Raw genomic sequence first — 17516 nt, 5'->3', positions numbered from 1 at the left:
CGTAAACATGTTTAAATATTTCCTATACAGTATATTCTATCACAGTCTGACTCTGCATGAAGAGAAGCAGGTCCAGCCTTTTTAAGTTTTCTCTACCTTAGTTTTCTAACATGCCTCCCTTTTCACCGCAGCCCCCCTCCTGCTGTGACATTGACTGTGTCACATGCACACTAATATTCCACTATTATTCTGAATATGACAGTATTCTGGATTTGTTAGGGGTCATGTTAAGAGCATATTCTGTTTGGATATTCTGAATTAGGCCTTTTTCCCAATGTAGCATTTTCTGAATAATACATGTGGGATATGATGATATTATTCCTGTTTTAGGAGCATTTTTTGGACATGTATCCAGTGCATTCAAAATATATGTGTCAGGTGGGAATTTTACCATAGTTTGCAACACACGGCCTCTTGCCTGTTTACGGTCAACTCTGTGCATTGTCATGGAGACGTTATACACAAACCAACTCGCCAGCAGTTTGCGAGGCTGGTGCAGAAATGCATGCCCAAAAGAAAAGTCCATATTTCTGGTCAGAGGAGAAACATAACTTCTTGTAAACATTATGAAACTTGGATATCAACAGGTTTTTGGATTGCAAAGCCAACCTTTTCAAGAGGATGTTGAAGGAATGAAAGAGGGAGACTGTATTCGTATGGTCAACTTCGCCACTGAAAAAAGCAAAATGGTACAAGCAACTCCAGCTGTTCCACTGTTCCATATTTGACTCGATAAACGACATGTTAGAGCATGTTGAACAGAGTATGTGTGGCTGCATCTGAACAGGAATATTAGTGGAATATTCATTTCCATGAGACATGTAAACAGCCCAGTATGAATATTTTCTTTTGCAGAATAAGGACAAAAAACAAAACATTTTGTGCATGTAAACGCAGTCATTGTCTGTGTAATACAACAAAAGGATGCAACCACCGAGACTGGAGAGCAGAGGAAGGCATTTGCCCTTTTTCAAATTATCACTGTGTTCTTCACAAGGCATTTGACATAGTATTTACTGTAATAAATTGATTCCTTATCTGAAAATAACAGGAAGAGAGGAATAGAATACAGAGAATGACTAGAGGTGACAAAAGTTAATGAGGATGCACTGGATGTTAACATAGCAATCAAATAGTAATGGGAGGCCCTGAGACTGATTGTAAGAGTGACACATCACGTTCAACTTACGGCACAAAATAATATTAGATATTTGGCTTCAGTTTGGCTTCAAATTACTGATAACGAATAACTTTTTAAATGAGATGAAAAGCAAATGTCTCTTCACAGTCATTCCCCCTCCTTGTACGAACCAACTGTTGCATTACAGTGATGTATGGTAATGAATATACAGTAGAGAACAAAATACTCTGATGGTAATACAACACACATTTGACCAGTTAGGCATGGAAATTAATTTCTCTCTGTGTTATTGGCATTTGAGTTAGTTGGTAGTAAGAATAGCTAATTCGTCTCTCCATTGTCATTAATCCAACCATTTCTCTATCTTGTGTGTAATGGGCGTAACAGCTAAATGAGGCTGCTGGCATGGCTATTGACCTTCTTATGAATTATGTAGGAAAGAAAGTAACATCAAGCAGCCTCTGCACTTACACATTTTCCACCTGAACATCCGTCATTTAAAAACTATAGGGTACAGTCAAAAATTGGTCATGTGAAGGGCAATAATTATGCAAAATATAGCCATGTGATTAAATTAGGGAGCACATCTGTGTTCCCAGAGTCCCGAGTCCCCAGGGCTCTATGTTCCCCAGCTCAATAGCCTCCTAATGTAACACATTAGGACCTTTCAAAGGGTTTCATGTTCTTAGCTTTCTTTCCAAGGTAAAATGTTCAGTGGGTACCTGAATCAATATGTTGACATCATCTAACTCTTGCCAACTCTTTTCCGAGTAAGTTGCGACCACTTGTACCAAAGATACTAAAACTTACCACATGACGCCGTATGCTTATTTGCATATCATTGACATCATCGGTCATTCATTTGCATGAGTAACAATGGAAGCATTTTACAACTTCAATTTGATTCAATTGAAAAGATCTTTAATCAAAGCAAAACATCTGAATGGCATTACAGTTATGGCACTTATTCTATAGTGCACCACTCAACAGTACCACAGAAACTCCCATTCCTGTCAAGAGCAGTGTCTCCTGTCTTCCCGCCTGCCCGCCTGCCCCTTACCTACTGCACAGGGTGCAACAGGACAGAGACAGACCTCACACTGCTGGCAGAGGAGCCGTGGACTACAGTCATTTCGAGCAGCATGCATGGGAATTGTAACTAATTAATATACTTAAATATATTTCTCACTTTTTCCCTGATGGTCTTAACGGCATTCTTCACCTAAAAAATGACCATTTGTAAATCAATTAGTGATGCTGTGTTAACTTCAATTTGTGCAGAAAGCATTGTTTTTCTCGCATGCCTCCACATAAAATGGCGGACATATTTATTTAATGATTGATCTGGAACCGTGTTTAACAACACCAAAGCTTTAAGTTTTGTGCTCAGTACCTCCCAAACCTCCCTTACTATTTAAAAGTGAACTGAAAGTGAAACTTATCTGTGCTGTCTTCAAAGCCAGGCTCTAATACTTAGGTTTTTTAGTGAAAATGCATGTGTTTGGGAAGAACTGAGCATATAACTGGATAAATGAGACATAGATTATAATGCACAAGTTGTGAGAGTTTGTCGCCTTGTTAGTTAGGTAGTTCGTTTTTGTAATTTGAACTGCAAATATAGCCCTTACCAATCTCTGACAATGTTGATTTATAGCCGGAGACAAATGCTCAAAACTCAACACCAGCCTACACTATCCCCTGGGCAACATAGGGTCCTGCAGTCATCTTGTGTGATTGTATGGAAGTGATTTATTAGGGCAGTGACTAGTAATGTACAATATATTGTTAATTATAATTTCCCCAAAGAATTAGCAGAAAGCATAGTGCACACCATAATGAACTGGAAAGAAAGCCCCAAAGTGCCACTTAGGCTAGCAATTAGCATGCCACTCCCCAGGCTAACGGCAATGGCGCTAATGCCTGTTACTGCAGCTGAACACTCTGAACACAAACCATTTGTTTGACAGTTCCAGCAAGCTTTAGGCAAAATTCTCCTGTAACATATGAACCAGCTCATTACAATTCCTTTTGCTACGGGCTAAGTTTTCTGCCCTGGCACTTGTTAAAGAAGGGGCTAGCCAAGCTCAATACGCCTAAAAATGTCCTCTAATACAGTGCTTGACCAAATTTACTCAGATGCAGCGCAGCCCCGAAGAAAAAAGAGAGAGGGTGAGGAAGAAACAAAGTGGGGTTGTGCAGGAATTGTTCTTTGAAAATAGAGGTGGTGGGAGAGCAAGCGAGAGAGGGAGAGAGTCAGACAGACAGAGAGAGGAGGGGTGGCAGATGGTGACATGTTGATTTATGAGCTGCAGGGCTTTTCATTAACCATACTGGGTTTTACTGAAACAGAGAGGAGGAGGGAGAGATAGAGAGAAACAGAAAGAAAGAGGTAGAGACAGACAGCGAGATGCAAAATTGGGGGACACTGACAGATAGAACTGGAGGGATGTGGAGAGGGAGGAACGGGGATGGAAAATGAAGTTTAGGGGAGTAATGCTGCAGATACTGTGATACCACTCTTCTGTTTTAAACTTTTAAACTCACACTGTCTATCTCCTTCATATTTATGAACATACTGTAGCTCCTACTTTGGCTTCACGTGGAGGTGTCTGCTCTGACTGGCAGTACGTGTAGAGATAGAACAGTACATCGCCTTAGTCCTTTTTCTTTGGCATTCCTGCCACCTGCAGACCTGTCACCACCAATCTGTGGAAATGTCCCAGGCTGCCAAATATAAGCATGAGCAGTTCACATTTATATCCCAGCTGTGAGATAGTATTATGAGGTACTTCAGAGTCCTAATTCTCCCCTTCAAACTGCAGTCAAAAATAGACTCCACTTCCTGCTACTTCTCCACTGTCCACATTAAAGCTGCATTCAGAGATTTTTGTGACCACTAGAACAAACTCCCAAACAAAAAATAGTCTCAGTATCAAATACTTACCACCTGTGAACTTTAAAAGTGTTTGAAAATCATCCCTGTTAATGTCTCTAATCTCTTCTGCTGTAAAAGCCTCTACTCTGCTCTCCATCTGTATGCTCAGTATGTCGCAAACAATACTTTCACTAGAAAATGTCAAAATATGGCCAAAGTACACAGCTTCCATTTGTCACTACCACAGCTTGCTCAGTTGTGTGTATATCTGCAGTATGTTATCTTACTTAGATTCCAAACAACAAACTGAATCTGTTTACTGTGTGTTGAGTCATGTTTTGGAGTATTAAGTACTTAGAACATAGTAAGTGCGTATTTGGTAAGTGAATTTCCTGTAGTAGTGATTTGTGCTCATCATCCCCTCAATCGGACACTGTTACACTCTGCTCATATTTTCGATGTTGCCAAGTTGCACAGATCTTCCTGGCAGCCATAACTCCACCCTCTGTATTTACTTTTCTCACAGTGCTCATTTGAAATAAATGACTTTCAGCTGTTTTGTCTCCTGTTTGCGCCGCCACTGTGAGAGTATCTGTGCAGGTTGGTGATCAAAATGCAAATGAGGAGAAGCCAAATTGTTGACAGTTGAGGGAAGGCTAAACTGTTAGCATCTATGGCAATTTTACGAATTTTTACGAATGAAAAGAAGAAAAAACTGAACAAAGTGAAAACAGGCTCAGTCCTGTAATATTAATCCAGTCCAGTGATGTTCTAATCTATCCAGCCTTCACCTTGCTGCTGTTTTTAGCTCCTATTATATGCATGACAGCATTTCAAACCAAGTCACACACACAGACTTTGACGTGCTGTTTTTAACTTAGTGCTCAGTTAACAATAGGGAACATGCATACCGAGACTTCTAGCTTTTACAGGTTATTTCTAACACACTGTATTACTTGTCAGTGGTTTCCTCTGTTAAATTGAATCTACTTTAGCGAGATTATTTTCAAAAATATAAACAAAAATTTGAAACACTTATCACGGCTGGAGACGAACTCAGCTGTGAATAAGCTACTTTTTCATTTTTCATTGAGGGCTGCAATATCCCCTCTGCCAAGGCACACATTAAAGTGATACTTGAATCTACTGCTTCCCACAGGTGCTAGACAAGTATTAAAATGCAAAACTCAAAGTAGGTTTGTACAGCAGGCTCACTCCACCGATTTTAATTGTCGCAAACAGAATTTAAAGTAAGCTGCCCAATTTATTTACCCACCATGAAACCCCCCCTAACATTTTGTTTAATTTTTCTCTGGAATTGTTGCATAAAAATCTGGTTTAATATAAAAAAGGGAAGGCGTCATCAGTTTGACAGACTTTATTACAGCCCCTTAACGACTCACTTGTGACCTCAGCAACTTTCATGTGATATTTTAGGCTCTATCTGTGGTGCTTCACGAGGTCCGTGCTGATGCAAAGCTAAGCAAAGTGGCTATTTCCTGAGGCACAGTGATGTTTTTTGCCACGCTTGCGTTGTTTGGCATTTGGATGACTCAGTGTGTGTTGCAGGGGAGAGGCACAGGCAATACAGACAGTGCCCTGCAATTTTGTTTTCAAGACTGACCACATTTTGTGGCATTCTTTGGCGTCCAGACAGGTCAGCAGTGCACTGTTCACCTGTGTTCTATCATATTTTCATTACCTAAAACGTGCATCCACATAAATGTCTACAAACACTTTTAACTTGTGTTTTTATTCACAATCTGTGGTCCTGTTCCTGTGCTTTGATTGACAGGTTTACGATGGAGAGAACACTTCATCCCGTCTCCTTGGCAACTTTACACTTGATGGCATGATGGGTCCTGTCATCAATAGTACGTCCAATCGCTTGTGGCTGGAGTTCAACAGCAACGCCTCTGGAACCAATCAGGGCTTTCGCCTCACATACACCAGTGAGTTGTTTGAGAAAGTTTAACTTCGGATCAACTGATTAGAAACTGGACAGAAAAACAGATTGTTTTTCTTCTGTGTTTACTGTTACAGCCATGGTTTGTTCAAGTAAATAAAAAAAAACAACCCTCTCTTTCACTTTTTCTCTTTCACACACAGTTTTTCACATCCACACAAATGCACACAAACAGTAATTTCCCAAATTTTGAGTGGCTCATCATGAAGGTCCTTGTAAGGAGATTTTTTTTAATTGAAAACTAGAGTGGTAGTGATTGTGTTAGATTGCACTCATGAATATATCTCGCATCTGTCCTATGCCTCAGTCAAGTGATCCTTGAGTGCTACATACCAGAGCAAAATAGGAGTCATGTACTACAAAACTCTAGAGACTCGTCTTTCTCCGTCAGCAAATTACCAAGCTATTTCTTTCACTTCTGACAGCTGAAAAGAAATCAACAAACAGTTTTCGAAGCAATTTCGGTTGAACGTGGGGTCCAGAGTGCAACAGTAGTTTACCAAGCATACAGAAAGAAGAAATGATCATATGAATGCTTGAAACACACATACATACACCCTCTTACACACACACACACACACACACACACACACACATCTTAATGGCTTTAAAGAGTCTGTTAAGAAGGCAAGACCAGCTGCTGTGTAAAGTCAAAGAGGCTATTAGAGGAGCATTTATCTGCAAGTCATTAAAAGAAGGTGAGAAAGTGACACATCTGGAGTGGAGGAGCGGCTGGACGAAGGGACAAACGGAAGAAGCTAGATGGTGTATAGATACTAGACGGATGCTCTGTATGTCAGCTAAACCATTAGACAGCCGTTAGTCTGCAAGTCGTTAAACTGGAGAAGGTGACACCTCCTGCAAAGTTCTGCTACAATGGATGAGCTGATGGATAGATAAGAGAGATTGATAGAAGGTTTATACAGGGGAGAGGGGAGAGAAGCATCTGATCAGGGGTGGCAGCGATGGTTTCTTAAACAGGGTCAGGGACTTGAGTAAAACCGCTTTAATACAACACAGTGTTAGAGGCTTTTTTAATAGAGTAATAAGAGTTCAAACATCTGCTCAAGACATTAACAAGAAAGGTTGACGGAAGGGAGATGCATCTGTTTTACTGAAATGGATAGACATTTGCAGGCACACCCCACAAAACCGTGGAGACAGCTCACTTAAAAAGTTGCTGGCTGTGTAAAAGATGTTATTACAAGGCTTTATGGAAGAGTGAGTCGTGATTGGACAATAAGCGGGTTCTGATTTTGTGTCCTGATTCTGTCCAGAAATAACAGATAACATGTATTGTTTTTCATATAATTACATCAGTCAAACAGTCAAGAGGATTGGTGGAGATGTCTAATCCAATAATTTAGCGACATCCGCTGCCAAGAGGACATTACACAGTCTTTTCTGACAAAAGCTCAATTCATAATGAAAGAATCCTGACATCTTACTTAATTTATTTGTATGACATGAAATGTTTCAGTGTGAATTGAAGATCCTGAAGGACAGTCTAACCAACTGCCTTTGTTGCCTTGGTTGTTGTCCACGGATGTTACTGTACATTCAGTCTATTTGGTTGCTGTGTGGTTTGTAAATGGCATGTTGTTTAAATCTATTCGTGATTTATCTATCTATCTTATACTATATACAGAGCCAAAGATGTTGAAAAAAACATTTGATGACATTGACAGATTTACAGTTCATTTTCCATTACATCGCAACTTGGATGTTTCTGATGTGAGGGGTTCATGAGAGGCTGATCTAAGGGAAAGAAAATGTGTTGACATTGTTGTGTCTTTGTTTATCCATCTGTCTTCGAGGTGAGAAACTTTCTTCGACTTTGTTATCTTCAAAACACAAAGACATCCCTCGCAGTGTGCTCATTCAAGTGTACAAAATATTTGTGGTTGTGTGGGATGTGGAATTATCATTTGATGTTTTTCTACAGTTTCATATAGAAACCCCATTTTCAGTCCAGGGATATATTTGCTGTTGCTGCTCACTACATATTATATCTTTCAAAAAGGGGAGATGCCTATACATTTTTAAAATATAGAAATGTAGAATGAAATCTCCAGTAACTTTCACTGCAGCTGTCACTTCTAGCTTCAGCATTAACAGTGAGTGCACAAACTTGAAATTTCTGCAGGAAGAAGTAGGATTCAGGAGAAGAATAGTATGACCTTATGTCCTTTTGTCCAAAACTGCTCTGAATCACACTGTTCATTTATGCAATGTGGTCTTACAGTATGGACAGGAAGACCTAATCTGTATGTGTACCTCTGTGTGTATCTCTTTAGGTTTTGACCTGGTACGCTGTGAGGAACCAGGTGTCCCCAGTTATGGCTACAAGATCCAGGACGATGGTCATTATGCCAACACGTTTGTCCTGTACTCCTGCAACCCTGGATACAGTCTCCACGGCAGCAGTACGCTGACCTGTCTTAGCGGAGACAGACGTGTCTGGGACAAACCACTTCCTTCCTGTATCGGTTAGTATGCAAACACGTGTATGTTCTATGCGCGTCAATAATTCAAAACTACAAGATGTGAATTATTAACAATTCAATGAGAAATATAGTGTGGAGAAAAGCAACAGTTGAAGATACTTGTGTGTGTTTCTAAGTTCCAGCCAGAGCGCGATGATTCAAAAGAGAGAGTGAGTGAAAAAGTGATTGAGTCAATACAGGTGAATACTTTGAAAAGAGGGCATGAGGACTGATTCAACACTCTGTAGGGAATATTCATAGTGGTGCTAATACACCTTTGTGCGTAAAAACAGGCCTCGCTGATCCATCAACCTGTGCACATGAACCTGTCTGAGCGTGGACAGCAGGATGTCAGCGGGCATGAGATTTTAGTGCACCAGGCTTCTGTGTATTTTAAGGATGGCATGCTCAAGGTGCAAAAATAGGGGATGACTGTCTGAATTGAACTGTGATAAATTTATAATGTAAGCCAGACTACTTTCTTGTACCCTGAAGGTGTGCACACTATCTTATGCCAAGGACTTTGACAGAAGCCTTAGCTTTCTGTTCTATTCTGAGCATGCACAATAAATAGAATATTCTATCAGGAGAGACTTTTTCAGATGCCAGAAAATGATGTGATGTAAAAAACTATATTGATTCATCTCAAATTGTTGAGTCTTTTCAGTTACTGGACAACACAGACTGGAGTAAAAGTGCACCCATGTGCACTTTACTGGTACAACCCCAAAATTGATGACCGCATCCTGTCTTACTTTCAAAAGTTCTTGTAATTAATTTTAGCTGCCTGCGTTCTTTTGTGTCAATAAAGTAGAAGCAGTGGCAGTAATTCCACCAGGAGAAATTAAACTTTTGTCATCTAAGCTAGTTCATTCTACACCCACATAAACTGTGATAAAGCATCTGTCGCTTATTCTCTCAAGGGTGGGGGAGTGGGGGTACTGAAATTAAGAACGTATCTATGGTCTCTTTAAAACCAGACCCCACTGAGGACAACAGTAATTTTAGCTCGCTGAACGTGTGAGCTGCTGGTCTACCACTGCCTTGATCAGTTAGTTTGTTTGTGTTATTGTGTGACTGTGGTGTTTAATCAGGATAGGTCAGATTTACCAAAGTCATACATTAACACTAACAAACAAGCCAATTGAGGCAGCAGCAGACCAGCAGCTCACATGCTCAGTGAGCTAAAATTACTGTTGTCTTCAATGGGATCTGATTTTTAAGAAACCATAGATACGTTCCTAATTTCAGTACCCCCACTCCATCACTTCTTGAGAGAATAAGCGGTGGATGGATGGATGACAGTTTATGTGGGTGTAGAGTGAACTAGCTTAGATGACAAAAGTTTAATTTCTCCTGGTGGAATTACTGCCACTGCTTTTACTTTATTGACACAAAAGAACGCAGGCAGCTAAAATTAATTACAAGAACTTTTGAAAGTAAGACAGGATGCGGTCATCAATTTTAGGTTGTACCAGCAAAGTGCACATGGAATCTGGTGGCTTTGAGGAGACCAATACGGCTTCAGTACGGCAAAGCCAAAATGCATCCATTATCTGTAATGGCTATCCCAGCTTATTATCCCAGGCAAGAGGTGGGTGCTAACTACTGCACCACTGTGATGACAAATATTCTGGGAATAGGAGTTAGATTTTAGATAACTCTGAGTCCGTCTTCAACATCCAGCTGAAGAGGGTGATAACAAAAGTAACAATTGATTGTAAGAGTCGAAGTATTAAACTCCAATCGGATACTGGTAATAACACCAAAATGCTGTGATTCTTACTGACTTAAAAGGAAGACAGCTTATTTCTTATGTGAATGTCATACAAACACATAAAAAACAGGGATATAAAAACAATTGCCTGGTTGTATCAAAGTCATGTAAATTTTTAGTTGAAAGATCACAAAATTGAGAAAATGATCATGGAGCTTGAAGGATGGCTATTAGAACTGAGGGAAAGCATAATGTTATAATCAGCCATCTATGTGGCTGTTGCTGTGCACTCCCACAATATCAGGTTTTATTTTTCAGACCATGAAAATGACAAAAGTAAAGGTTTCTCATTTGGCATATCTGGAATATATTTGAATATTTCCTAGGTTTTGAGGTAGATAAACTGCCAGAGAGCAGATTTAGCTTTAGTTGGCACTTGGCAGTCCTTAATTAGGTTGGAGAGGAGTATGCCAAAAGATTCAGGTGCTTTGACATGGTGACTTTTTTCCCCCTCTTGCTTATAGACCTGTGAAAGTAGTTTTGGGTTTTAGCTACAGCATGTACAGCTGGCCATTCTGATTCCTTATTGCCATTCAGTAACCACCAGTGAAGCATGAATTTGACGTTTTGTTTGTTTGTATTGTTTCCAGCTAGCTTTGAAATCCCTGAAGCAAATTCGCATTTTTTGTCCATAATTCCTGCTTGTCCATAAATATTTTGTGGTTTTGCATATTTTAAAATTAAAGCACTTTTCCCTGTAAGTATTTCTACCTTGTTGGGTAAACGCGGGCACTTGGCACATGTTAATTTGGAATTCCCTGCTGCAGAGCCAAGCCTTGTGTCTTTCTAACCTGCCAGCACACCTGAGCTCTCTGAGGTGGGACATGGTCTGATGTGGTTGCTAATGGCAACTAAAAAGAATGTGTGTGCATAGGTGTGCACACACGGTGAATGTATTTATATGGGTGTGAATGAGGAAGGGTATGCGTTTTTGGCAGGATGTGTGTGTGTGTGTGTGTGTGTGTGTGTGTGCATGTGCGCGTGTGTGTGCGTGTCCCTGTGTACCTCTGCAGTCAGTCATTAATTTGTAGCTGCTCTGTTGCTGCCTTATTTCAGGTAAGCCAGCAACCAGGAGAATACTTGCTGGCAGAGCCCTGGGCTAACTACCTCCATAGCTACCTTTGTATCTTCCTCCTTTGTCTGTCTGCTGGGGCGTTTGTCTTTCTGCCTCTCCGACTGTCTCCTTCCCTGTCTGTCTGGCTCAGTCCCATATCTGCATGTACTAGCATTGAGATGAGGAGATGGTTTTGCCTCAGGCTGTTTCTATACCGTCTCTCTCTCTCTTTCTCTCTGGTCTACCTCTGAGTCTTTCTGACGTTCTCTCTTCATGCAGTAAATCTGTCTATCTTCTGTATATGTGTGTGCCATTTATTCTCTCTTTCTTTTCCTATCCTGGGAAATTGTAGTTGTCATTGGCCCAAGCTTACTAAACAACTCTCTTTTTCTCTCTCATGTGTGTTTGTGCCTCTTTCCCTCTCTACCTGCTTGTCATGATAAAACATAGCAGACTAGTTGCCTTTCCTCCTATGTTTTGTATTACCAGGGACTAAAGCAACTGGTTATTTTACCTGTGTGGGTGTGTGCATTCATATGTGCGTATGTGCTTGCATAACCGCATAAGTGTTTTCAAGTATGTTTCTGGCGTGATGTGTGAGATTGTGTTGTTATTTCCTACCCCCTTTTGTGTTTGTGTTTATATGTGAGCATTCTGCTGAGGGTAATGCAACAGCAGTAGGTTGTCATGGTATTGTAGATTGTGGAGCCGTGTTAATGGTGCCCTCTTAACTGACACATACACACACAATGCACACACACTGATATGAAGCACTCTCTATACCAAACTGTTTTCTAATCAGCAGCTATCTGCTGGCTCAGTGGGCTACCATGTACTACCATGATGAGTTCAAATCTGCTCCCAGCCTTTTCCCCTGCTTCCTGCTATCTCCCCTGTTCCTTGCCACTGAAAACAATACAAAAATAACACAGAAGCCACTTCGGTCTTGTGCAATAAACAGCATTTTCTTCTTGAAATTGAACACTATAGGGAGATCCTTAAAGAGAAAACTGCCATCAAAATTACTCACAAACCTTGAAACTGAATAGCAGGAGCTTGGATAATTTAAGGGTGATTCAATGATTCAAGGCCTGTTTTAACTGATTCTCATTAAACTCAACCTTCACACCTCAGAGTAAATTACAGCAAAGTAGAGGAGCCGCCTCTCGTGGAGATGAACTGAAATGTTAATGGGGCTGGAGGGAAGACCAAGAAATTTGATACAAAGAATGCGGTTATATTGAAAGTAGAGGTCTTTGAAGGTCAATGCTGGACGCAACCTAAAACGTACCCTTGGAAGACCTACCCAAACCTAATGTCCATGAATTACAACAGACATGAGCACAGTCAGACCCAATCAGAATATTCCTGAGGATAATTAGACCCACATCAAAATAAGGTCAAACCAAACTGACCCAAGAGAACGCCAACACTGGCAGCAGCATCATGCTCTATACTCGGTTGAAAAGAGCAACAATGTAATAAGAAGAGAACAAATGTAAAATCATACAAACTAATTCCAAAAATGATTTGTTTATATGCGTTAAAGACTAACATATATAAGTATTTAAAGCAGTGTTCTTGAGATCAGTGTTGGTCTCCAGACTGGTGTCAAGTGGGCGGCAGTAGCTCAGTCCATAGGGACTTGGGTTGGGAACCGGAGGGTCACCTGTTCGAGTCCCCGTCCAGACCAAATATGGAGTGTGGACTGGTGGCTGGAGAGGTGGCAGTTCACCTCCTGGGCACTGCCGAGGTGCCGTTGGGCAAGGCACCAAACCCCCCGACCGTGCGGGGTGCCTGACCAAGGCAGCCCCCCTCACTCTGTCACTCTGTACTTTGTGCATGTATACATCCTGTTTGTGCATGTGTGTCTTTCGGACCTGTGTGTAATTGACAGCAGTGAAAAAAATTGAATTTCTCCTCAGGGGGATTAATAAAGTATATAAAATTAAGACCACTTTTTGAGGGTCTTGGTCTTGTCTCAGACTTAACCGCATTTTTACTCGGTTTTGTCTCAGTCTTGGACAAAGAGGACTCTTGGTTTTATTCCAAGACACGTCAAGACCACGACTGTGGGGATAGCACTAAATTGCCTGTACAAAAAAGGGGCATTGAAATAAGATAGTTAAGTCGATTGCATCTCCTTCGTGTTTGTATTAGTTTGCTTATAGAAAACAAAGGAAAATTCCAACACATAAAATTCACCCTGGCAATACCTTTTGATTAAGGATGCACGATAACATCAGCACATCATTGATATCAGTCAATACTGGCTTTGAAATGAAATATTGGAATCAGCCAACATGCTGATAATGTCAGCACGGCATCGGTATTGGCCGATATCGGCTTTAAAGTGAACTATCAGAACTGGCCAACATGCTTTTTCTTATTTTGCACAATGAATGAACATTGCATACTAAAAAGTACTGTATTTCATGTCTCCATCTGCTGGTGGGCCATCATGATAAGAGTATGCATGTATAATATGATGTTAATTCCACTACAGAAGAGACTTGATGATCACTTAAATTAGATGGAGAAAAAAGTGGATATATTGATATGAGTCAAATGAGTTCTGACATATAGGCATATCGTATATTGGCAAAAAATCCAATGTTGTGCATCCCTATGTTTGATCATTTTATTGGCATTTCTCAGAGTATACTTACACGCAAACACATACATGTATAGTATGGAAATAAAGAAGGTGAATGAAGAGGAATCTTTATTTGTTTTCTGTGGGTGTTTTTATGGGAATGTGGATCTTTTAGATCAATTTGAGGAGTGCCTATGGTTTGTATGTTTCATGTTTTATTGTAAGTGTGTCATGCAGTGTGGGACTCGCACTGGTATGATCTTGGTCTTGACTTGGACTCGGTTCAGGTGGTCTTAACTATAAAACTGATTGAAAGTCATATTTGCATCTTTACCAACATTCTGTAGCCAACTGGGTGAAAGATGGATTGAAGATAGCAATGTTCTAATCAGTGTCTATCAATCTAATAAAAAAAAGTGATTTAATGGCATGCATTTTTGACATATATAATGATTTCTCAGAATGTTTCCTCCAGCTGAGATCATGACTTGCAGAGCCACATGATCAGAGCTGATACGGAGTACGCTCTGATCCACTTGGTTCCACCCTGATTTTAAACATTTACACACAGACCGGAGAGCCACAGCAGTAAAACAAGACCCTACTCGACCCATTTAGACAGATTCTAATTTTAGTCCAGTCCCACTCAGTTCACAGGTCAAGTCTCAGTTCTGTGACACTTAGTGTGGCTGTGATGACCTCCAATTGAGAGAGAATCTGTAACAGGATAAACATGAACAAATCACCAAAAACAGAAGGAGCTACGAATCCACAAAATTATAGCATACCTAGTACACTGACTCTGACAATCCAATGTTAAACAGGATTGTCAGTACATCACTATAACTATGTGATTTATTTTCTTTATTTTGTCACTTTAGAAAAAGTTGATTCAGATACTCATATACTCCAATACAGTGTTCAGTATCTTCATTATTAATAAGAGTGGATTTTATGGCTGAGCAGTTGCTGCAAGTTGCCAACAATATCTACTGCAGAGTGTGCTATTCATAATAAACCTGCAGTAATCCTGCAATATACGGCTTTGCCCGCAATCCTTGCATTGTTAAATGCTCTGATGCTCCTTCTATGTTTGATCTATCCAGTTACATTTAATAAGTATTTCACTGCTGGAGAGATGGTCTTTTCATGAAACTGGGCTGTCTATGCAGTAGAAAGATGCAAATACTAGACATTGGTGCGACATGACCAAAGAAAACAGAGAAAATGACTGTGGCTTTTGCTTTTGCTCAAGAGGTAGAAAGCCTACAACTACCAGAATGCACTGCACTGCACTGGACCAATAAACGCTTCTGCTGGTGGGTAATGTAATGCGAGTTTGTCCGTTTTGACACAGTATGGCAACCAGCTGGTAACAAACAATCCAGAGTTAAACGCTAAAATATGTTTCTGGCGCAGTAACAGAATCTTGGTTCATATTTGATAAGCTCTACTGTTTAATCTCAGTTTTTACAATACAGTAAACGGTATAATGTCTACCTCCTGTTCACAGATTCTTGTGTTACAGCTAAACAGAGCACTAAAATATGTTTCTGAAGACGTTTAAGGTGAGAAAGGCAATACAGTAACAGAATCTTGGTTTACATTTGATCAGCACTGCCTAACTTTACAGTTTGATCTGAGTTTGGTATGAGTTTAAGAGAGGGGTGCCTCTGTCTCTCGATCCGCCTTTCTGCTCTTGGTGTCCGTGGTGGCACGCATAACAAAATGCAGAAGCACAATCTGTAGTTCCAGCAACAGCCCTAGAGCCAGTAAAAGCTGAGAGATGAGCAGGGAGATCTGGGCGCTGGTAAGATGGAGGGAAGTTTACCACAGCTCATTCACACATACTACCCACATTGTCAGGATACAAAGCTGGTTGAAAATCAACAAAATATCCCTTTAAATGTGTGTAGTAGTGTTATACCTCCTGTGGTTTTGTGTGTGTTGTGTTACTTTGGTTAGGATGAAAACATGGTTCTGTATGTATTTCTGATTTGATGGATATATTTCAAAGGACCTAAATAAAAAGAGGATAAAAAAGATTTTTCCCCCCAAGTGATGATCATCCCTTTGTCTGGTGTCCTTGTAGCGGAGTGTGGAGGTCACATAAGTGGAGCAGTGTCTGGACGGATTCTGTCTCCAGGATATCCTGCTCCATATGACAACAACCTCCACTGTACCTGGACAATAGAGGCAGACACAGGCAAGACTATCAGGTAATTATGAAGCAGTTGGATATGTACACTGAAGCCAGTGTGAGTATGATGATGGCCTGCAGTTATCTGGGTTTGTTTTGGTTTTACATCAGAGGAATCTAGACAAGGAATGTTTTTTTAAGTATCCACAGAGCTGCTTTTCTCTGGCATAGATAGGGTTAGCTTACTGGCTAACTCACTCTACATGGACTATACAGGTGAACACTCACAAGACTGTCAGGTAATGATATATTCACTAATTATAGATAAATGTTCACTGTCAAAGCCACTGCTGTGTAGGAGAGTACACCACATTAGTCATTATGCCACCATCGTGTTTCTCAACACATGGTGGCTACTGCTGACATTCCTGTGTGTGTGTGTGAGTGTGTGTACACACTCGTGTGATCTGTCTTTTCTCAGCTCTGCTTCATTTCATCTTATGGCTGACTTGATTTGGGGAATAAAGAACAGTTGTTAATGTTTGTATTGCATCTCTGATCTTTGTATTTTACTGTGTTTTCTCAGCCTCCACTTCATCGTCTTTGACACTGAGGTCGGCCACGATATCCTGAGAGTTTGGGATGGTCCATCTGGGCCATCTGATGGGGGGATACTTTTGAAAGAATGGTCAGGCCCAGCCTTACCTGAAGATATCCACTCGACTTTCAACATACTCACGCTGCAGTTTGACTCTGATTACTTCATCAGCAAGCAGGGATTTTCTATACAGTTTTCCAGTAAGTACATTTAACTCTAAATCACAACCATTACACTTGAAATACACATGGTGGAGGAAACCCCAAATGACTGAAAACAAAAGTGTGCCATGATTGTGCTAAATTACTGATTTGGGTGGTCTGTCTGACTCTATCCCCCACATCCATTTATGAAGAAAAACCCATTACTGAATTAGCAATTAAATTAGCTAATTAACAAACTCAGCACTCATCACACATATAGTTTTTTTTAGTTATTATATAAACCTCATTCATATTAGCTATAAGAGAATTAATCTGGAATTAATGCTGCATTTAACAGGATTTCTGAAAAACCTTAAGCCAAAGAATCAAATGAGAAATTTAATATCTCACCCTGGGACCCAGGCTTACTTAGTGCTGAAGGAGCCCGCCGGAGACCTGTGGCTCAGTTTTGGTCGTATCCTACAGTTTAGGAAAGCAGGCGATGCAGTGACAAAACTATGTGTGCTGATTCCTCTCAGGGTAGTTAGCTATTTAAACAACATTGTGAAATATTTATTTGAGAAGTGGATTAATAAGAATAATGATAATAAGAAAAAAATATGCTAAAAACAATTTTATAGGCTAATGAACAAAGTCGTTTTTATTCACATTAGGGGATTTGAGCTCACAAACTCAACTTTAAATCTCAAAATTGTCTTTAAATCTCAGTGTTGTCAAAA

General features: G+C 40.2%; 1 protein-coding gene across 1 annotated transcript in view; it reads left to right on the top strand.

The window, feature by feature from the left end:
* The window catches only part of LOC126393459 (CUB and sushi domain-containing protein 1-like), a 316678-nt gene that overhangs the window by 163929 nt on the left and 135233 nt on the right, over positions 1 to 17516 (top strand). Inside the window, exons 23-26 of the mRNA XM_050049648.1 lie at positions 5812 to 5968; positions 8280 to 8471; positions 15988 to 16114; positions 16622 to 16833. Of these exons, the coding sequence (XP_049905605.1) occupies positions 5812 to 5968; positions 8280 to 8471; positions 15988 to 16114; positions 16622 to 16833 (688 nt within the window). The remainder of the gene's footprint in view (positions 1 to 5811; positions 5969 to 8279; positions 8472 to 15987; positions 16115 to 16621; positions 16834 to 17516) is intronic.

Source organism: Epinephelus moara, chromosome 1, assembly GCF_006386435.1.
Source record: "Epinephelus moara isolate mb chromosome 1, YSFRI_EMoa_1.0, whole genome shotgun sequence".
In the NCBI taxonomy this organism is placed as follows: domain Eukaryota; kingdom Metazoa; phylum Chordata; class Actinopteri; order Perciformes; family Serranidae; genus Epinephelus; species Epinephelus moara.
Note: the sequence above shows the minus strand (reverse complement) of the source record. Positions and strands in the feature narration are given on the sequence as shown.